Raw genomic sequence first — 23209 nt, 5'->3', positions numbered from 1 at the left:
TAGCAAATGAGACCGAAATCATTAGCGGAGCAGCGCTGTACCAGTCGGTCGTCAGTTGGTTGTACGTGGTGCCATTTTGTGTCAGTTAGTGGTGAAAACTTTTTAGAAGCGTTAAAGACCCCTGGCTGTTCAGGCCGTGCAGCTGACCCCGGACTTGTGTTCCCGCAGAAGGTGCAGGCCGAGCTGGACGCGAAGAGGGAGGACTGGGCCCTCAGCCTGGACCAGCTGGCCCAGTACACAGACTCTCTGGAGAAGGAGCTGATCAAAATGGCCAGTAACATGAGGAGGTCCCGCACTGAGATCCTGCACCTTTCAGTCAGGTGAGCTAAGCTTTGTCGCTTGATCTCTGTCTGTGGATGTTGAAATCGGGGATCTGTAGGAATGTGACTGAAGTGAGTGATTCAGAATCTGGTATAAGAGCAGAGGAAGGTAAAGGTAAGGTACCAGAGGAGGAGAGAAGAGAACTGATTGCTGGCTAATGAAAGACAACTTTTCCATATGGTAGGAAAACCTTTCCTTGAGGAGGAGTCACTCTTGTGCTGTTGTGATCTCATTGGTTGATTAAACCCTTGTAGGCAGAGCTTACAAATTCATTTTCTGTCTAAGTAAGGTAATACTGATGCCACTGAAGAAGAGGAATGAGTGAAAAAGCTAGAAGCTGATTAAATCTAGCAATGTAATTACTAACTTAAAAGAGATGCATTCTAGGCATAATTAGGTTTGCTGGTTAGTCTACCTTAGGACAGCCACTGATGATGATTTTCATTATTGATTTATCTGCTAATGACTTTGTTGTTAAGCACTTGAGCTTGTCGCTTGTATTATCCTTAGAGCTGGAGACCTAAATTAATCTATACAAATATGTTATTTTATGCAAACACTAAAGTTTTTTTCTAGTTGTCTATAACTATGTAAATCCATCCATCCATCCATCCATCTTCTCCCGCTTATCCGTGGTCGGGTCGCGGGGGTAGCAGTTCCAGCAGAGAGCCCCAAACTTTCTTTTCCCTGGCGACATCAACCAGCTCTGACTGGGGGATCCCAAGGCGCTCCCAGGCCAGCGAAGAGATATAATCCCTCCACCTGGTCCTAGGTCTACCCCTTGGTCTCTTCCCAGCTGGACGTGCCTGGAACACCTCCCTAGGGAGGCGCCCAGGTGGCATCCTAACTAGGTGCCCGAACCACCTCAACTGGCTCCTTTCGACGCGAAGGAGGAGCGGCTCAACTCCGAGTCCCTCCCTGATGACCGAACTTCTCACCTTATCCCTAAGGGAGACACCAGCCACCCTGCGGAGAAAACCCATCTCGGCCGCTTGTATCCGTGATCTCGTTCTTTCGGTCATGACCCATCCTTCATGACCATAGGTGAGGGTAGGAACGAAAATGGCCCGGTAGACAGAGAGCTTTGCCTTCTGGCTCAGCTCCCTTTTCGTCACAACGGTGCGGTAAAGCGACTGCAGTACCGCTCCCGCTGCTCCGATTCTCCGGCCCATCTCACGCTCCATTGTTCCCTCACTCGAGAACAAGACCCCGAGATACTTGAACTCCTTCACTTGGGGTAAGGACTCATTCCCTACTTGAAGTGGACAGTCCATCGGTTTCCTGCTGAGAACCATGGCCTCAGATTTGGAGGTGCTGATCCTCATCCCAGCCGCTTCACACTCGGTTGCGAACCGATCCAGTGAGTGCTGAAGGTCGCAGACCGATGAAGCCATTAGAACCACATCATCTGCAAAAAGCAGTGGTGCAATCCTTAGTCCACCGAACTGCAGACCCCCTCCCCCATGACTACGCCTCGAAATCCGATCCATGTATATTACAAACAGGATTGGTGACAAAGCGCAGCCCTGGCGGAGGCCAACCCTCACCGGAAATGGGTCCGACTTACTGCCGAGGACCCGGACACAGCTCTCGCTTTGGGAGTACAGAGATTGGATGGCGCCGAGTAGAGACCCCCTCACCCCATACTCCCGCAGCACCTCCCACAGTAACTCCCTGGGAACACGGTCATACACCTTCTCCAAGTCTACAAAACACATGTAGACCGGATAAGCGTACTCCCAGGCCCCCTCCAGGATCCTTGCGAGAGTAAAAAGCTGATCCGTCGTTCCACGACCAGGACGGAATCCGCATTGTTCCTCCTCAATCTGAGGTTCGACAATCGGCCTGACCCTCCTTTCGAGTACCTTAGAGTAAACTTTCCCGGGGAGGCTGAGTAGTGTGATGCCTCTGTAATTGGCACACACCCTCTGATCCCCCTTTTTAAAAAGGGGAACCACCACCCCGGTCTGCCACTCCTTCGGTACTGTTTCCGACTTCCACGCAACGTTGATGAGACGTGTCAACCATGACAGTCCCTCAACACCCAGAGCCTTCAGCATTTCCGGGCGGATCTCATCCACCCCCGGGGCTTTGCCACTGTGGAGTTGTTTGACGACCTCAGTGACCTCCCCCCGGGAGATTGGAACTATGTAAATGTATCCTGTAAATATAATGTATGATGTCCTTTATTGTTTTATGTTTCATGTGGAACCTATATGCTGCAGGTCTCCCTTGAAAAAGAGATCAATGATCTCAAACGGCCAATCTGATTAAATAAAGGTTTGAAATGAAATGAGTTTGAGTAGATTTTCCTATCAATCTCCATATTTCTAAAACGTAACATTAACAACACCACACATCAGATCACTGGAAATCTCCACTCTCCAGTGCTCTGTCTCAGTTGGCCAGTCAGTTGAGCTGAGTGGGGGAAAGACCTGTCAATCATCCTGACCTCAATGACCCCAAAGGGCCCGCCTCACTAGGTATGGGTCTATGCCAGCCCTTTGGCCATGCGTGTGTGTTTGAGTGTGTGTTCATGGAGACGGCCATCCCCTTCCGATATATAACGGAGCTACTGAGGTACAGCATGAGACCAGAGAAGGGGAACTGGTCAGGCTGTCCATGCTGGATTTACTGGTGCTTAGTTGCCAGGGTGAACTCATTAAATACTGTTTGGTGGGAAAAGAAAACTGCAAAGGGCTCATTGTAGATTTGAGTTGTCCCTCCTACTCTGAACAGTATGTCTTAGCCCAAACACTCCAGAGTCAGACTGGACTACAGGATCAGGGTTTTGTTGAAGGACATATTGGAGGTTCTGTGAGATTAGAGGGTCCGTCTGGATCTACAAAACCGTGAAGTAAAGAAACCGTTACCGGGCCAGTCGGAGAACTGGCGGTGGTCACCCTGGGCAACAGAATGGGACACTGCATGGGCCTGCGGATTGGGTACAGTATGTCCACTGTACTGTCTTCTAGGGTCCTGCGCATCTAACTCCCCCTGGAGAGTTAACAGTGCTTTTGACACTAAGAGTTTTTCCTCTACATTTTGTTTTAATTCACACTATTTTGTTTTGTTGCATGCAGGGTGCAGGAGCAGGAGAACCAGAAGCAGCAGCTTTGTGAGGAGCTGGAGCAGATAAAGACACCTCAGCACAGCAGAGCGGCCTCGTGCCAGACACCTGCACCAGAGGAAGAGGTCAGAGGAAGGATGGGAGGGCTGGATTATTGGGCTTCAGGCTATCTCTTATAAACAGCAGCAGCCTCATTCTTCCACCATTGTTAAAAGTTGTATTCCAATCTTAATCTGTATTCACCGTACATTGTTTTTAGAACATTCAATTAACTTTACATTGTCTTGGAGGTGAGGGAGTTTCACTTGTACTTTTTTTGAAGGTTTACTGGCAGGAAAGTCATATCATGTGTGTTTTTGTATGTTTGTAATTTGGATATTGGTTTGCTTAGAGAGCAGTGAGAGAGCTCCCACTGTATTCAGACAGATGGAGTCTCTGATGGAGGAGAGTTGAGTGTGAGTTGGCGGCTGAAGTGGACATGTGCACCCACACATAAACGCAGAATTTAGATGCGACCACACACCTACGCACTGCTTCTCGAACAAAATGCGCTGACACGCGCCTCAACATTTCCATTACATCACTATTGTTTTACTGCAAAACACAACGAGTTTGGTGCTGAAATAGATGGATAGATTTGCAAACAGTAACAGATTTTTCAGTTCTTACTGAAGTTATTTATACAGTTTAGCATGTTTGTTAATCAAGAAATGTATGAGTTGTTTTATTTGAATGTCAGGTGTGTTCATAAGTCATTAGCTGAGATTTGTTCAGAAACTGCTTTTGTAATTGTGTCCAGCACCTCTCTGTGGTGTCTGTTGGAAGAGATTGACTTTTTAATTTGCAATGATGCCCCTTTCAACTATGGTGTCTGTAACTGCTGAACTTCAGCCTCCTGACCTCTAGTCCTATAGTTGGACTTTGCAACAGTGGAATTCGTTATGGTGTTGCTTTAGCAGGTTTTGTTGCATTTGGTGAGGTGGGTTTTTGTACATTTCTCTCATTTATTTAGACCCTGTCTTTCCTGTATCTTTTTTTTTTTTAGCCTGGAGATGACTTGGACTGGGATGAGGAGTTCGCCCTTCAAGATTTCCTGAAGAACGAGTTGGCGGAGAGGAACTGCAAAGAGCAGGGAGGGCGAACAGAGAGAGGCGAGGAGGAGGACGGGGAGGAGAGGTGGACGGTGGTGGACACAGCTGGAGAGGGGGAAGTGAGGGAGACCTCCACTCCGGTGTCTGCCCTCTCTGGGAGGACGCTGCCTCGAAACGGAGCAGCAGAAGAGATTCATGGTAAGTGGGGCACAAAGTTGGACAAAACAACCATCAGTCAACATCCAATCAGTTGGACTTCCAAATAACTATTTAAAATTATTCGTAGTGAATCCTTGAAAAGTCAAACGGTTATACTGAAGTTTTGAATGGGCTTGTATTAAATCTTCCACTGTATCAGGAAAGTTAAGAAGTGAGGAGTCTTCATTGAGCCTTTTTAAAATCCACTATCCACAATAATTAGCCCAGAGCTAGCTGCAAACTCATAAAGCCCAGCCAAATATGGATAAATATAGTTTCATGTTTTTGTAGCCCCATTCTGACCCCAACTCGCCCGTTCCTAGTTTTGGATCCAAATCAGTCGGAACAAGCCTCATGAAACAAGAATGTGAACGAATGCATCCTTTCTTAGCATGAGAATTCTGAGACCACACTTTTATCCACATTCCTAGCTGTAGATCATGCGTGTGTGCGTACACTGACCATGCCTGTCTCACTATTGATAGCTATAAATATACAAATGTGCAGATTTTTCTGCATTTTGCAAAGTGTTTCACAGGTTAAGTATTTTAGGTGAAAACCGTTCCAAAACGTAGTCATCATCTTTGTGTGTTGATTTGTATGTGTGTGAGAGAAAGACTGGATTATCCCCTTGTAATCCATGGGAGTCACAGGGCACTCAGCCACCCTTGAAGCACCAGCACAGTACACACACTCACCCACTGTAGGTGTGTGTATCCCCACAGTGGATACACACACTCTGAAGCCCTTGGAAGTAGACCCATGCCTTCTATGGTTGCTGTGGCCCTGGTCTTATTAAGGTTGTGAGCGTGTGTGTGTGTGTGTGTGTCGACACAGTATGTGAAATCCTCTCTTCCTAAAGGTCCTTGTATGGCCAGGTGTACGACCGGTCTGAGGCCACAAAGTGAGCCCAGTAATCCCCCCCCCCCCCCCCATTCCACTGCCTGCATGAGCAGGGGAGACAGAAAACTAGAGTGTGAATGTAGTCATTGATGCCACCTTAGCCATGCATGGTATTTGAACCTCTTCGCCCCTCCCTCAACTCAACTCAATCTCTTGCATAATAGACGGTCTGCCCTTTTATGGTCAAAGGTGGGGTTGCTTTTTGATGATTATTATTAACCCCTTTATGTGAGGTCGGCCCAGACCCTAGGGGTTTTTAAATCCTCACTGAAGACACACTTCTTCTCTCTGGCCTTCTGGTCAGAGCTGAGTACAACACCTGACATTTCCCTGTGTTTTGTTTTTATATTTCCCTTGTAAATTATTGTCTTTTCTTGTTATTGTAGTTAAGTGTTTTTATTACATGTACAGAACTTTGGCTCGACCAAAAATCGTTTTTAAATGTGCTTTATAAATAAAACTTGATTTAGTAGTTTAGTTTAAAAAAATGTATTTAATGAACAGGATCTATGTTTTGTCCTTTTTTAACCTAGTCCATCCTCCTTTCATTGTTCATAGTCGACATTTTATTGTTGTCTTCTTCCTGTGTATCTGTTACAGACTCTGCAGCCTGTACTGAGTCAGAGCAAGACTTGGACGTCCAGTCTATGCAGGTAAATTAAATTGTGGCATTTTCTTTCATGGAATTATGTTCAAGCGTTCTTGCAATGTGTTGGAGATTGTGCCTTAAATTAAATGTGTATATAATCCTTGATCGATTGAGGATAGCACCAGAACTGACCTCGTGGAAACCCATGTACATTTGGCTTAGTGCAGTGATAACAGGGATATGTGAAATTGTCCTTGTAAAGGAATAAGGCATCTCATCTATTAAATAAAATGAACGATCGAGAAAATAATTGGCCATTGTTGACTGAGAATCTCAATATAGACGACAGGAATGTTTAGCAGCCAGGTGTGTCACGGGAATGTGACTGTCAGCAAGAAGCATGACTGTACCAAAACAGATTTGGTGCTTGATTTTCATTTGGCACACAGCTCTGTTCTTGGTATTGTAATAATCCACTTCCTTTTGTTGTGGGAAGAAGGATGTTTTTAAAGTTATCAATAACAACTTTGTTTGGGTGACTGGAGCGATCTTTATGCTCACAAACCAAACTTTTAGTCTGCTGAGGATTTATTTTATACTGATGTTTTGGTATGAAAACTAGCTTGACACTTCGCCCACACACATTTTACTCTGCTTTCTGTATTTCGTTTGTCACACCAATGCAGTTTTTACAAATGTAGAAGTCGTTAGTTCTCACACTTTTGCAAATTAAATCTTTGAGGGCAAATTACATAATTGAATACATTTTGGACGAAAATATTATTAAAATTGGGTGTCGGTAGAAGGAGTGTGCTTCCTGTGCAAATGTTTCCTTGTTTTGTGTTCAAGGATGCACCAACATATTAAAATATGCTGTTTCAAGTGACATATACCAGAATATCCTCGAATGCACAAGGAGGGTTTCTAACATCCACTGCCCCTTAATAGACATATCTAAAGTCTGAAATTGCTATGAGTTATAAGGGTCATTTATTACAATATAAATGTTATTTTTTATTTTCTTCCCTCTCTCTATTTTTCTTTCGACCTTTCGTTCCTTTGCCTACCAAATAGCTCTCTTCACATATCTTTATTTGCAGCCTTAGCAAGCAACAATCTGCATGTTTGTGCTGGCACTATCAGCTTCCTTATTCAAAATTAAATTAATAAAACCCTTCACGTCACACTCGGCGGAAAGGTACAATTGCTATAATATAAAAAAAGAAAAAACGACATTGAATAAAAGTAATTTTTATGTAAAGTAATGAAGATTAATTCAAAACGGCAAGGAGCATGCAGGTGCATTCAATTCAAAAAAGCTAAAATCCTTAAAGTACTACGGTTTAATGGCCAATCTTTGTTTGCTTTCACACTTTCTGATCTTGGATGTTATGCATTCTACTTCCTTGTAGTGAATCTAATTTAAACACTCCTTGCTTGCTGCAGTGAATAAGAAATTTGTTTTTGAATTCCTATGAGGAAGACTGTAATTTGGAGGTCTTTCCAACTGCCACTGACGGACAGATGCTTTGTGTTCTCTGTCAAAAGAAAATATATTGCAAAAGGAGTCAACAAAATCTGAACAGCTGCCAAAGATTTGTTTCTACTGAGTGATTCTGGACCTGCTGTCTCATACATGGTTAATGTGTGTTGCTGATTTGATCCTTTCGCCCCTTTCCTTTTTTGAATATTTATGTGTGTTTTCATGAGCAGGAAGCGGTGCCATTGAGCGCCCACTCACAAGCTGTCGGCATTAGAAACCCAGAGGCGGATGCTCCTCCTGATCTGTCCCACTCAAAGAACAACAGTAAGACCTCCTCCCTCTCTGTCTCTTTCTCTCGCTTTCTCTGAATCTCTATACACTCTCTGTGGCTCACACACTACCGTTCTGTTTAACTGTCTCCTCCCCCCCAACAGCCTCTCTACTCTGTGCAAATACAACTTTACAAAAGAATGAGTCATTTCCTGACTCACTTGGTATTTTAGCTGTTTGTTTAGAGGAGCGAAGACTTAATGAAATCAAACTACCAAAACCCACAGAATGAAAATCGTTTTTTATTGGATTTTTGTTTTGGTTATCCAGAACTACATTTATAAAGAGATGTACTTAGTGAATACATTACTGCAACACACACTGGAAAAGTTAATTATTGATATATTTGTGTTAAAGGTCCCATGTCATGGCCATTTCTACTGATCATAATTCCATTGTTAAGGTATACTAAAATACATTTACATTGTGTAATTTTCCAAACCCACATTGGTTTCTCATACAGCATCTCTGTATAGTATGTGTATTCACTCTCTGTCCTAAACGGCTTGTTGGAGCTCCTGCCCCCCCCTCCCTATGAGTCCAGTGGCCGTCTGCGAGACACCGCGGAACTCAGCCTGGGCACACACACACACACCCGCAGTCTGGCTGGGAGTTTGTGTGTGTGCGCCCAGGCTGAGTTCCGCGGTGTCTCGCCGACCCCACACCAGTGAGCCAGCTCACATAGTCCCGCTCCTCGCAGCAGCAAGCCTCGCAACGTCCCACCGAGTGTGTGTGTGTGTGTGTGTGAGGAAGTCCGCGGATTGGTCCAAACACAACAGCTCCGCGGACGTAACGTAACAGCTCCGGATTGGTACATTTGGACCAATCTGCGAAGCAGTTATGTTACGTCACTATACCTGAAATACGTCACTATACCCAAAAAGTAAACAATGGAAAAAGAGAAATCTCCAACGAGGCGTTCTGGGGCAGCATAGACAGGTCTTTTCTGTGTTAGAGTTTTATTCCCTACAGGGTGTACTTTGAGGGTTTGTGACTCTGCAGACCGTTTACATCAGGGCTATTCAATTACACATTCAGTTGGGCCAGATTTTATAACTAAAAAATGCAGCTGGGCCAGACATTCAGCGGCCTGTAAAAAGCGGTTAATGACTGTAAGGGAAACTTCTGCAGCAATGGAGAGTCAGGACTCAGAGAGACACGAGGAGAGTTGGAGCTTTGATGTCAAACAATGATAGTTTATTACAAGTCAACGGCCGGAGAATTCAAAAGTCACAGCAGCAAAATGTTCTGACTGCACGGGTGGGTTGTCATGTCAATTCTGATCAGCCTCGCATTTTGGTAGACCTTATAACTAGTTTACAGAGAGTCAAATCCACATATTGGGGATGGGCGTAAACATCTGCAGACACAGTAGATGTCTCTCACATCTGTGGAGCTTAGAAAGCCAGCGTTCTCACACTCGCAAAACCCCCTATGTCCGCTAGGTCAAGCCATAAAACTTATAGTATCAACATACGACTGCATTATCACATTCCTTACGGAAGATAAGGAGCAGGGCTGATCGTAAATGTCAACACACAGAAAATGTTAAAATATTTAGGAGTAAAGACAGAATTATTCTGTAAATGACAAATTTTAAACCAACACATATTACTGCGATGAAAAACATGCAATTTGTATTCATTGTTCATCTAACAAAGGTACGTCAAAAAGTGCATAAAAACACAACAAATGTGCATTAATTTAACAGAATCTGAGGCATCTCAAAGTGTATTAAAAAAAAAGTGCACTTAGCATTACATTGGTTTGCTTTAGAAGTCAAATATTCAGGTTATTTTTTTTTAACCAGGCACATCACAAAGTGCATTTAACTGAATACAATAATAGCAGTCTTAATAAATGTCCTCACTTACAAAATAAAATTGGATACACATGCACATCAAAAAGTGCATTAACAAACAGTTAAAGAGCTCCAATGTAACAAAAAGAGGTAGTACTCTAGCAATAGGCCTACTATTTTTTCACTTTTCAAGTAAAAACAAAAATCACATTGTTTTGATCACATTTGACCCAGACACATTACAAAGTGCATTTAAATGAATACAAAAATAACTGTCAAACCCTTCAGTGCACAAACCCATAACAAGGGATAAGGGTAACTATAAATGAATACTACACTACAGTGACTACACGTCTAAGTATAGTAAACTAGGTGCTTACTATCACCTCATTTGTGATTTGTCATCGCTGACTTTCTCAATGGGAGAAGTGAAATGTTTTGTTTTGAACAAGAGCAGTGATTTTTGGCTCATAGGATGCCAATGCAATCCTAAGACATTGGTGAAGAGTGCCGTCAGTCAGGGAGCAGCGAGTGCTACTTTTGATTGAGTTCATGTGTGAAAAGCTTGATTCACATTTGTATGTTGATCCAAACATACTGAGCACACAGATCGCTACTTTCTGAACGTTAGGGAACTGCTGTTTTTTGACATCACTCCAAAACTTTGCGCTGCTCTTGTGCCATGGTTACGGATGAATGCATAAGTTCCAGGGTAAATTTCCCCTCGTCGGTGGAGGGGACCACTTCCTTTGCTCTGGTTGATACGTCCCCCTCTATTGCAACAGTGAAGGGGTCTCTGGCAAAGCCCATCACCTCTGTGGGCAGAGCAAGTCCATCCAATCGACCGGCAAAAGTTCTCTTTCAACCTCGTAATGAAATCTGTCATCACATCCGTGATTTGTGCCGGGGATGTGATGTGTTTGAGGAGCGTCGGAAAATGCAGCATCCGACCCGTACTCAAGTCGGTCGCAAAAAGGTCCAGCTTGACTTGGAATGCGCGCATCTGCTCCACAAGATCAATGACCGTTTTGTCTCTGTTTACGCTTCAGAGTTGAGAGAGACATGTTTTGGAGTTGCCATCATAGGACCACCGTTACTAGCACCACTAGATGCACTTTCAAAAAACGTGTTGCGTTGTGGTTTGGTGGTTTCTATGCAACGCGGAGTGTTGCGTTCATGGTCTGTACTAGTGTAGGAATTTGGCCACGGGAGGCTGGGCCACTCGGGAGTTGGTTCTGGGCCGCATCTGGCCCGCGGGCCGCCATTTGAATAGGCCTGGTTTACATGCATAAAAAGCTACATAACACACAAGGGGACGGGTAATAACCAGAAAAGCATGACATGGGACCTTTAACTGATGGCTGTTTTTTGGATATAATGAATATTCACAGAAAGGACAAATAAAGTATATTTTTCAGATGGATTTTCATAAAAAGACATATAAATAAATGAATAAAACACACAAACCATTAGGTAATAATAGACAGGGCTCAAATTAAAAATGTGAATACATTTAAGTAAAAAAATAAACATTTGCATGCAGGTCACACTGAGCTAGTGTTTTCTGGTGTTGTCACTCTGGGAAATGTATTATTACAGCAGCTAATGACACACTACCCTGTTACACAATACTTCACACCAATATTCTTCCTCTTGTTTACACAGATGGAGAGGCTCTTGTGACTGAAGAGTCTCCCTCCTGTGATCCAGCCCAAAATCAGAGCAGATCACCTGAACAAGAACCAACAGTCCCACCAAGTAACACCCCTCCCACAGAAGTTCCTACAGACAGCACAACACCTGGACCAGATGAGACCATTACCCAGACTGAGAGGTGAATGAAGAAACATTTTGAATTCAATGCACATGAGCAGAGTATTAGACTGATACTCCAGATGTATTCAAGTATAGCATATCACAAAACTGGTTTATTACACTAACTTCAGAAGAGTGGTCAAACATTGAATAATCCCCCTCTATATATTCTATAATAATTAAACATTTTATAAAGAGAGAGCGAAAGAGGTGACGCAACAAGTCTTTCTCAATATCCCCAGTCATTGTCATTTCCCCATGATACATCTGACGTTATAATATCTGACTGACAAAACAGGACTTTCCAAAACAAAGAAGGCGGAATGAAAACGGAACCGGAAGTTTAATCACAACAGACTGTTTTGTACCTGGAGACCTGGTTGTTTATTGGCAATAATGACGCAATGTAATTGTTAGAAAAATATCACTTGACATCAGGTTTAGAATCAATGATCAGGTAACTAATTTATTCTTGCAAGAAGGAGCAGAGTTAAATCACATACAAAGGATATGGTTTAACTCACACATATGGGGTATGTTACTCAAAGGAACAGCAAAAAACATCAGGCTTATATAGTCCAAAACACAGGAGATAACAACAAAGTCGTAAATCGAGGTGGCGCTAATATCAGCCGCGGGTGTCAGAAAGTCGGGTCATCTGCGATGGGTCATCTGTGACGTCTTCTGGAAAGAGTCACGTACTTCCTTCACGCTTCATATAAATGAGATATTTAGGAGACAGCAAGTCTGTCTTCTCATAAATATCACAAGATCACAAGAAGAGGCAGGTCATACACAGTTCAGAGCCACACATGATATCAGTGCATTAAAACAACCCAAAGAGTGGAGAAAACAGTATTTCTCCAACATATCCCTCCTGTTTATACTATGGAATAACATAGAACTTGGAAAAATACAAATGATTATAAAAGATAAAAAATTCTTATACAAAAGTACCCAAACGGCTGAGGTAGGTAGATTGTATAGGCACATGTTTTAATGTAATCCGAATGGATGCCATGGCCTAATTCTTTCTCTGTACATCGTCAGTTTCTATCACTCAGACCCGTTACTGTTTCCCTGCTAACGTCCACTCTTTAAATTCTACTGGGTTCTGTTGGTTTCTTCACTGGTTTGAGACAAGTGCCCTTATTGGAATCACCTCCCTTTGTAGCCAGACTTCACCACAGTAGAGGCGAGTTTCTGTCTTTAGGTTTAAACAGCTTCACAGTCAGATGTATCCAGGATGGTCTCTCCGCCACTCTAACTGCAGTCGGTGTCGACAGGAGTGCTTGGTAGGGACCCTCCCACTTGGGCGAGTGCCAGCTCTTCCTCTTTATCGCTCTGGTGAACACTCACTCTCCTGGTTTCACTGTCTGTGTGGTGTCAGGTACTTCCTGTGCAGAGGGGACAAACAATAACATTTGTGATCTCTTTTCTTCTCAAAATGTTTTCCATATATTCTGCTGTGTTTTCACTTATACTCTCGTCCTCTCTTACAAATGGTTTTAACTCAGGCAGATAATATGGTCTTCCATATAACATTTCAAAAGGTGATAGCCCTCTAGCACTAGGTAGGATGTGCATGCTTAGCATCACTGGTGCTAAGCATCTCATCCATGTTTTCCCTGTCTCGGCCATCATCTTCTTCAGTTTAGCTTTTACTGTACCATTATTTCTTTCTATCAACCCTGCTGATTGTGGATGATGAGAATGTCGTTTTAATTGTATTCCAAATACAGCTGTCAAATACTGAATTACTTTATTTACAAAGTGTGTGCCATTATCACTATAGATCTTTTCCGGAATTCCAAAACGTGGGATTATGTGATTTGTCAAGGCTTTAGCCACTGTCAATGCATCCGGATTCCTAGTTGGAAAAACTTCAATCCATTTTGAGTACATGTCAATGATTGTTAGACAATATTTCATTCCCTCATATTTATTTAGTTTAATAAAGTCCATGCAAATGTGCTGAAACGGATACTGGCTCCGGTATTTTACCTCTCTTTGGTTTGAACTGTCCCTGAGGGTTATACTGTGCACACACAGAACATGCTAAACAATTTTTTTGAGTAGTTTGTAAAGCCATAGGCTGTGAATATCTTCTGTATTACTTCCACCATCCCCACTGTTGAGCCTTGGTCTGGCTCAATATAGCTGCATATCAAAATAAGCTATTTGGTAATACAAATTTGCGTTCTGTACTTTCCCATAACCCCTCTTTATTCTGTGTACACAACTTCTTCTTCCAGTATATATTTCTTTGTCAGGTGCATTCGCTTGTATGTCTTTTAGGATGTCATGATCAATGTGTTCCATATTTTCAGAAATATATTGGTCATTGTCCTGTCACTGTCTTTGGGCTGCTTTCTTAGCCTCTTCATCTGCCTTTCGGTTCCCTGTGGAAATTGGGTCCGTCCCTGTAGTGTGTGCTGCACACTTACAGACCGCCACTCTCTTAGGGAGTTGTACTGCATCCAAAAGTGATAGGATTAAATCTTTATGTGTAATAGATTTGTTTGTGGATGTTACCATCCCCCTATTTTTCCATTGTTGTGCAAACACATGTATACATGAATAAGCATAGTTGCTGTCTGTATAAATGTTAACTGTCTTCCCTTTTCCCAGTTTTCATGCCTCTGTTAGTGCGATTAGTTCTGCTGCCTGTGCTGATAAGTGAGACGGCAATGCTGCGCCCTTGAGCAGTTTCGTCTGTGTCACTACAGCATAACCTGTTGCATTAGTTCCATCAAGATTCCTCTTACATGAACCGTCAACATACATTGTTATGTCTGCATCTGGGAAGGGAATGTCCGTCAGGTCTGTCCTTGGTAACACTCTGTTCTCAGTTTCTGCGATACAGTCATGTGGCTCCCCATCTATCTCTACTGGCTGTAGTGTAGCTGGATTTAAAGTAGTACATCTCTCGATAGTAAGATTTGGTTGTGATAACAACGTAGCCATGCATGCTAAATGTCTAGCTGGTGACATATCGGTTTGTTTATTTTGTAACAATAGTACGGACACTACGTGAGTTACTTTTAGAGTCAAGGATCTAAAAAGCACTATTGTTGCAGATGCCTGTACTGCCATGGAGGATGCTATTACTGCTTGTAAACAAATGGGCATTGCTCGAGCTATGGTGTCCAACTGTGAGGAGTAAAATGCCACTGGTCTATTTTTTCCCCCCCATGTAGTTGAGTGAGTACTAACGTCATAAATCCATTCTTACAATCTGCTGTTTTGAACAAACGGTTTTGCATAATCTAGTTACATCTATTCCCATTACTTTTAAGGTAACAAATGGTTTCTCTACGTGAGCCAGCATTAATTCTACTGTACCTAATTCTAAAATCTCCACTTCCTCATCCGATGAGCTGATAGACACGTTATCTGAACTTGCTTCTGTGTCACCGTCAAGGTCTGAGTCATTTTGTCTTAGGTCATCTTGATTTGGGTTATCTTGTTTTGTAGTTGTTTCTGTTTGACTTTCTACGTTAACCTTTTTCATCTGTTCAGGGTCTATGTTTGGGTGTGATAATACATGACCTGATTTTGCAGATGCACTTGGCTCTAGTCATGCCTTCTCCACCCAGTCTTCCGTTCCTTCCTGTGGCCTCTTTGCTCTGCAGTCGTTTTCCCAATGTCCAAATTTGCCACACAAAAAGCAACTTCCCTCCGGGAATTTTCCTCCACCTCGTGCCCCACCTCGCCCTCCACCTCGTCCGTCCCTTCCGCCACGGCCCCGTCCACACCCTCTTTGATCACATCGGAAAAGCAATTCAACAGAACATACATTAGAAGTGTAATCATCAGATTCATCCTGTGTTAAAAACACGGCAGTTTGCTTTTGTTTCTTTTTTTCTTTTCTTTTGTTTGCCAATTTCACCACATTCAGTTTAAATGCCCCCCTTAGAAAATCAGTCACATTCCCTGATATATTCATAACTGGCATAACGGGCATTCTGAATGTCTTACCTGACTGTGTGTTGCTGGGTTCCTCCCTCATGCCGGCTGTTCTCTGCGCGGGAGCATGAGGGTCGGTGTGTGGAGGTGGTTGGTAGGGCGGAGCGGGTGGCCAAGGCAGCGGAGTCGGTGGGGGAGCAGAGGGGTGAGACGAGCAGGAGGCCAGGGGTCCGAGGAGATCCCCGGGGTGTTGAGCTTGTGCATGGTTTTCATCTATTCATTGCTCCTGCATCACAGCAGGTCCCACAGGAGGGAGATACGGAGGAGGGGGCTGGCGGCATCTGCATATCACTTGATCGTCAAGTTTCTCGGAATAGGGGAGATTAGGATACAAGTTATACAAAACCTCATTTTCTAATTTCTCATTTTCTGATTTAGCTGTTTCCTCAGCATTTTCCCTTTCTCTCCTTCTCCTCTCTACCTCTCGCTCATGTCCTTCCCTTCTATTCCTTGCTTCGGCTAACCACAGCATAGCCCCTAATAAATCCTCTTCTTCCTCCCTTTTTCCATTCCCATTACATTTGTTCTCGATGCTATCAATCAATTGTTGGCATTCCTCTACCACTAACCTCCCTTGGAAGTCGTATTTATTTTGCCACTTTTTAATCGCTTCACACTCGTTCTATGCGATCATCTGCATTCATTTAGCAGCTCCTGATAAGATGACTGTCTGTTTCTATCTTCTTCCCACGGGTCTTGCTGCAGCATGAACCCATGATTAGACTTCTATAGTTTTCCCCAAAACGAAGTAAATATGCCCTATAGCTTACGCATAAACTATAAAACTCACAACGGTTTTAGCAAAACCCAGAAAACTAAACTGTCCTAGTTTTCCCCAAAACTAGGTAAAATACTCATAGCCGTACCTCGTACTCTAAGCTCGCAATAGTTTTAGCAAAACTAAGAAAACTAAACTGTCCTAGTGTTCCCCAAAACTAAGAAAAACCCATTGCCGTACTTAGTCACCCACTATAAAATAGCCGTACCAAAACTAAGAAAATGTGCCCTATAGTCCACCCACGAACTATAAGATCCTTTAGTTTTTTTAAGAAACTAAAAAAACTGGCCTCATAGTTTGAACCACAAACTACTTATACCCAAGGCCTCTAGTTTGAAACCACAAACCATTTAAAAGTACTTTAGATAAGTTTACCTGTGTCTTTCTAGGACTTTTTTGGTATCCTTCCGCGAACCAAGGGGTTGAAACCAAAACGGTGCCTGTATTGACTTTCTCTCCTGTGTCGGTAGTTCAAGGATCCGTCACTCCTCTCCTCTCCAGCGTAACCTGGCCCCCCTATTTACCAAATTGTTTCTTTGTAAGGGAAACAAGGTAGGGGTCTTTTTCTAAGAGTCTCTCGACTCCCTGTGCACAGTGTCAGGCTCGTTTGTCCGGAGAAAAAAGGAGATCTTGGATCCGGCTCGAAGGACCAATATGTTAGAAAAATATCACTCGACACCAGGTTGAGAATCAATGATCAGGTAACTAATTTATTCTTGCAAGAAGGAGCAGAGTTAAATCACATACAAAGGAGATGGTTTAACTCACACACATAGGGTATGTTGCTCAAAGGAACAGCAAAAAACATCAGGCTTATATAGTCCAAAACACAGGAGATGACAACAAAGTCGTAAATCGAGGTGGCGCTAATATCAGCCGCGGGTGTCCTAAAGTTGGGTCATCTGTGACGTCTTCTGGAAAGAGTCACGTACTTCCTTCACGCTTCATATAAATGAGATATTTAGGAGACAGCAAGTCTGTCTTCTCATAAATATCAACAACCTGAAATGCCCTCCCTCCTCCTGTCACAAGAAGAGGCAGCTGCAAGGTCATACACAGTTCAGAGCCACACATGATATCAGTGCATTAAAACAACCCAAAGAGTGGAGAAAACAGTATTTCTCCAACAGTAATGGTTAATGTAGACAATTAAAAAGAACCATTTACTTTATTGCACCTACATACAGCAGACACCTGTTCAATCCCACCTCCTAAGGTGCACCAATCGCAACCTTCCATAGTCAGGAAACTGACTCTACCTCACAGCCTCACCCTGCACCCTGACTCATTTTCATACCAGTGTGAAGTTTCCTTGCTATATAATGATGTTGATTGGTGTGAGCCACAGTTGAAGTCACCCTTTTGAAGTTTTGCTAGTCAAATGGGTGTTTTCCTTCGCTGTGGGAGGAGTGTGTTCTGCAGCCGTGCTTTGCATATGCACAGTCCACCTACAGAGAGACAAAGGTTGTTCCTCATCTCTCTTACCATTGCATACTGTAACTGCTGTTTCATTATCGGTAGCAAGTGCATGTCATGCATACATCAAGAATGTGAACATGGCAAGTGCTTGACCTTTGACCTTCCGCTTTGTTTAGCACCCAGCCTACCAGTGAGGACCACCGAGAAGAAGAAGAGAAAGAAGGCGAGGCGGACCCGAGCACAGGAGACATGAGTCGTACTAAGGTCAGTAGCAGAGAGGACTGTTTTAATGCATAAGGGAATGCAACTTCCTCTATTCTCTTCAGCACCAGCTGCACATTGCTTCCCCTTCCTCTTTCTCTTACTCTCTGCCACCTTGTATTTCCTAGCTAAGTGAAAGGAGGTGTGTTTTGAAGTAAGAAGGGTTTTGGTGGGCAGGGTGGGGGCTGGCTTTCCTTCAGAGAGGCTGAGATGTAGCCTTCCCCCTGGGCCAGGAGGAGAGGTCAGATTTACAATTAAGGCAAATATCGCAAATTCAGTCAGCCATCATTTTACTGACTGCTCAATCTTTCTTAGGGAGGATGGGTTATCTGCTTCTCTGAACTATCTTGCCAAAGGAGGCAAGTAATATATACTTAAATATTTTAAAGGTGAGAATTTAAGGAATTGTATTATTGTCAAGTTAAAATGCTGAACGTTGAAATGCAGTTGGACATAGCACTTTAGAAATCTTTTATCAAGGTTTCTAAAGAGCATCCGGTAAGAAAAGGTTCAAAAAGGATGATGCTATTTTTATCTTATTAAACTTATTAGAAATGTTGTTTTAAGGTGTCCAAAAATGACATGAACAAATGTCATTCAAATGTCAGTACACACTTTTATTGAGTTTGAATAGCACTCCAAAAACAGCATTTTTGTTTTTGTTGTAAAATGATATGATAAGGTCCAATTTTAAAGCGATAAATGTTTGGCATTATGCTTGGAATAATTAATACATTATCAAAATTGTTGTCACTGATTGTATCAATTGACCAATGTAACCCAATGTGATAAAACCAGTTAAATAAAAGCAGAAGAATGTTGTCAAATAAATGACCTTGATGTTTAAAGCCCTTTAGCAAAGGCTTGGACACAGTGGCTCCTCTCTCTTATCCAATTAGTGTTCACACTGAGTTGTTTTGACGTGTGCTCCATGCAGTTGGATTGCTTCATGGTAATTATGAGCAGCCTCAGATGGGCTCGCAGTGTTTTCATGTCAAAGCCAAGGCCTGCTTGTGTTGTGATGCCTTCGGTCTGGTTTGCATCCTGCAGAAAAGTTGATCAGCTTGGTTTATTTAGCCTCCCTACCTGCTGCTGGACTGCCTCCCTGCGGAGAGACAGTCTGAGGGAGCCAAGAAAGGCATGCTTTGACTCTGTGGGGGTGTTTTGTACGTCAATAAAAATGCAGTTTTACGCTCATACCAGCCTGGTCCACAAAGGTTTTCAGCCATGTCGAGGTGTTTGTTTTATTTTATCATTTCAATTTGCATTTCCAGCAAAGAAAAGGAGTTTCTTATGATCAGAAGCATTTGGATAAATTCAAATAGTTGTTTTACTAAATGGAAGATACAGTATTTTCATAGGACTTCCTCCTATATTGATGCTGGATGGTAGGCTGTATAGACACAGGGCAAGATGTCACACTCTAATAAAATCTGGTGCATTATTTTTCTTATGAAGCTTTCCATAGAATTTTAAATCAAAGCTCATAAAGAATGTGTTGGCTTTAAATCAGTTCATATTTCTGCCTAGTTAGAATATGTTTTTTATTTAAAATGACATTGAGGTCTTTGGTTTTATATTCAGTTTAATAGCAAGGTACCTCCCTTATTCTGAAGTGTGTTAAAACAGATTCACACTCATTACACAATATCCCATTGCATTGCTCTGAGCGATCACCTTGCTCCATTGTGTGTTTGTGTGAGTGTTCGTGCGTGTGTTCATGTTCACACCACTATGTGTAGCACGCAGTCCGCCTCCACTACTTAGCACTGTGCCAGTGTTAACGTGTTCCAAGCACCCCTCTCTGCAACACACACACTTTTGCAGAGCTGCAGGGCTCTCCATGAAGCAACACATTCTATAAGAGATCAGTCCAAGCTTTGTCTTCCACACACTGTACAGCTTGGATATCAATCCACTGCCATGGGACAGGTACGCTACATGTGAATATGTGTGTCTTTTAATCATTGACCATTTATTGGGCATAAAAACTAGCTCCAAGGCCACCTGTATTTTTCTCACACCCCCCTCCTCTCCCTACTTCTGCCCATCAGAGCCCGAGCCAGGACCAGTCTGCAGACAGATCAGCAGCCGAGGACAGGTGAGTGATTCACAGCGTCATCATCCAACAGCAGAAATTACTCTTGATTGTATTAGTTTTTTTACAAATGGTGTATTATGTGTGTGTTCCAGCACGTGTCTGCTACCCGTGTTGGTTGAAGAGGAGGAGAGTGTGCAGGACGGTACAGCAGAGGTGGTGCCAACAGTATCCGCCAGCATGGAAGGTAGGGAGTAAAACAGTATGCGTGAAGATGAAGCGAGATATTTCTTAAACTGACTGTTTGTTTACGCCTTCTTGCAAGCACGTGTAACGTTGACCACCCACACACCAACTCTCCTTCCAGAGACTGACCGGTTCACCAGCAGCTCTCCTCACTCTGGATCGTCCGTCACACACGCCAGCCAATCGGGGAGTGGCGTTGGCAGCGTGACCTCTGACCCCTGCCAATCTGAGGATAGTGCAGCCAAAAAAGACTCCCTCCCCCTCGGTGGCAAAAAAAAGAGGGAACTGGTAAGACCTGCTTTCCTGCCATTTCTCCTCAACTAAGTGTTTTCACATAGTAATGGCGACATGGATTTGAAGTTATTTGCCTGACTACTGTCGAACTTGACCATTGTTTGTGTGTAAATCAGGGTCATTATACTGAAGTTAGTGCTTTTTTATCAGTTCTCACATTAGGTAAGGTATAGTAAATACTACCAGAGCAATAATGGAGTTCTCAACTGATTATTGGGAGGCGTGTGGCGCAGTGGATAGAGCCTTGGTGTTGGGATCAGGGGGTCACAGGTTCAAACCCCACTGCAGTCAGCATGTCGTTGTGTCCCTGAGACACTTCACCCCAAATGGCTCCTGTGGGGATTGTCCACAGTATTGAGGATGTAAGTAGCTTTGGATAAAAGCGTCTAACAAGTGACATGTAATGTAATTTTGTAGAACAATCAATTTATAGAAGTTTGGTAACATTTGCCACACACAAGTATGGCGATTTACAAATGTGCACATTAGTTTGGTTCCCTTTTTTCATATTTTCTTCGTAATGCATAATGTTTTCTATTCTGTATAAAAAAACAAATAACCGGCTCAGAGCAGATTTGATCCAACACCAGGATCAGGCCTAACGGAGTGGGTGTTATTCAGATTAAATGCCCTTGTAAGTGATGAGATTGTGCCAAAAGTATCTGATTTCGCATGACTCTTTGACCTGAACAGAAATGCTGTCTTTCCAGCTATGTGAGTGTGTGCATGAAAGAGAGGAAGAGGGAGTGCATAGTTTCATTTAGGCTCCACTCAGGATCAGATTATTCAGAATCAAGAGCCAACTGCACTGCCAGCATGTGTGATTCATCACTTTTCATCTTTAATATGTAAAAGCTGTTGAAGAAGTAGGGAGTGAGTGAAGGGAGCAGTATGGATCTTAAGGGGAACGGGAGCATGGAGGCATCAGAGTCAAAGGGTGGTCAGGAGGTGAAGCAGAGCGAGGCAGTAACGTGTGTCGGGGCCCTGCAGGAGCGGGAAAGCAGCATGGAGGTAATCGAGGAGCGCAAGGTTCAGGAGGACCAGAGTGAGAGCAGCGTGGCCACGGACAAAGGATGTATGTGTAAAACTCTCGTATCCTTATTATATTTATAATTTACCACCTGTCTTTTGATTGTAAATTGGGTGTTTTTTGTGCCATTTATTTAACTGAAAATCATTTCCCTTTCTAGGTGATATGTCGGGAAGCAGTGGTACCGCCATAGCGGACAAGACCAGGTAAGACCGAAAATGATAATAGTAAAAACAACTTGACTATTAAATCCATAACCATTCAAATACATGTAATCAGATTTGTCCTGTCAATGAGTCCTCATTGCAGTTTCTTTATCCAGCACCCTGTCGCCTAATGACAAGGAGATTGAGGTATGTACACAACTAGATCTAGGAGACACTTTTTTGACCATTTCTTTGTCTTGTTTGTCTGATGTAGGAATTCTCATTTTGCATAATTCTCTTTAAACCTTTGTCGGAATTAAATGTACATAAATCAGAAGAATCTAAGTACAAATTTAGCTTGCATGTTACTAAGGTTGCACTTCTCTTTGAAACCCATACAATAACCATACACTTTTTATTTAATAATTATCAGACATTTAAAAGCACAACTTGAAAGAGTATTTTAATACAAAAAACATTCAAATTGATGGAAACAAACAAGTAACAGAAGGTTTATTAAATAAAGTATTACTTTATTCATGTATTGTGAGGGTTTTCTACAGGGAAGTGCAGGAGTTTAATGATATTTATCTGATTCGGCTTCACCACCAGCACAATAATGCTTTCTTTCATGGGGGGAATCTTAATCAAACAAGGAAATGTTCCAAATGTTTATTTTGTCTGCTACTCGTAGGAAATACAGAACACGTGTAGCAGGCGTCCAGCAGCAAGTGCAAAACATGTCAAGTGAGTTTTCCATGTTTTCAGGCGGACTTCCAGCGCCTGGCGTTGGGTTTTAAGTGCGACATGTTTACCCTGGAGAAGAGACTCCGGCTGGAGGAGAGGTCACGTGACCTGGCTGAGGAGAACGTCCGCAAAGAGATCTCCAGCTGCCAGGGCCTACTGCAGGTCAGAATGCAAAAGTGTGCAATTTACCAGCTCTCTGTGGATGAAGCACTTGTTTTGCTCCAACACCTTACAAAATAAGAGTAATTTATTTACATTTATATAGTCTTAGGAGGGAGGACTCTTCACGTTCTGCTGGTTGCCCACTGAATAGCACAGCACCTTCTTAGAGTACTCTACTGTCCTGCATACCTTCTTTTTTTTTCTTCAAGTAAACAAAGATCAAAAGTAAGCATAGTAAAGACTTATATATTTTTTCAAATATATTTTTTGGACCAGTTTGAGGCTTTTATAGGGACATGATTTGAAAAGGAAAGATGACATTAGAGGGATTCCAGGCCGGATTTGAACCCGCACAAGATTGATTTGATACTAATTATCTTCAGTAGTTTTAATCTACAGTCATTTTTGGCTGTTGAATGAATCTTGAAAGTATCACACTTTAATGGATAGAATGGGTCTTGTATCAATTACCTTAGATGTGTAATGATAATTTAAATAACCTGAAACTGAATGAGGTG

At 42.7% G+C, this 23209-nt stretch overlaps 1 protein-coding gene and 1 long non-coding RNA gene across 17 annotated transcripts in view; one reads left to right on the top strand and one right to left on the bottom strand.

Annotated features, from left to right (window-relative positions):
- Nucleotides 1–23209, top strand: part of lrmp (lymphoid-restricted membrane protein) — a 39632-nt gene that overhangs the window by 10928 nt on the left and 5495 nt on the right. For 14 of the 16 annotated variants that reach the window (XR_004569674.1, XM_034223075.1, XM_034223078.1 and 11 more), the window contains 14 exons: nt 169–320; nt 3405–3516; nt 4437–4680; nt 6184–6236; nt 7886–7979; nt 11452–11620; nt 17944–18031; nt 20083–20129; nt 20222–20313; nt 20392–20600; nt 21597–21681; nt 21797–21842; nt 21962–21989; nt 22551–22691. Coding sequence is in view for 15 of the 16 variants with exons in the window: in XM_034223075.1 (XP_034078966.1) it covers nt 169–320; nt 3405–3516; nt 4437–4680; nt 6184–6236; nt 7886–7979; nt 11452–11620; nt 17944–18031; nt 20083–20129; nt 20222–20313; nt 20392–20600; nt 21597–21681; nt 21797–21842; nt 21962–21989; nt 22551–22691 (1560 nt within the window). In the remaining variant the exon portion in view is untranslated. The remainder of the gene's footprint in view (nt 1–168; nt 321–3404; nt 3517–4436; nt 4681–6183; nt 6237–7885; nt 7980–11451; nt 11621–17943; nt 18032–20082; nt 20130–20221; nt 20314–20391; nt 20601–21596; nt 21682–21796; nt 21843–21961; nt 21990–22550; nt 22692–23209) is intronic. The other 2 variants (XM_034223089.1, XM_034223082.1) reach the window with 1 other exon arrangement.
- Nucleotides 11962–17187, bottom strand: LOC117550643. Its single transcript, XR_004569677.1, has 2 exons — nt 15583–17187; nt 11962–15362 (listed from the first exon to the last, which is right to left on the bottom strand). It is a non-coding gene; the product is annotated as an uncharacterized LOC117550643 (long non-coding RNA).

This window comes from Gymnodraco acuticeps, unplaced genomic scaffold (genome assembly GCF_902827175.1).
Source record: "Gymnodraco acuticeps unplaced genomic scaffold, fGymAcu1.1, whole genome shotgun sequence".
Classification (NCBI taxonomy): domain Eukaryota; kingdom Metazoa; phylum Chordata; class Actinopteri; order Perciformes; family Bathydraconidae; genus Gymnodraco; species Gymnodraco acuticeps.
Note: the sequence above shows the minus strand (reverse complement) of the source record. Positions and strands in the feature narration are given on the sequence as shown.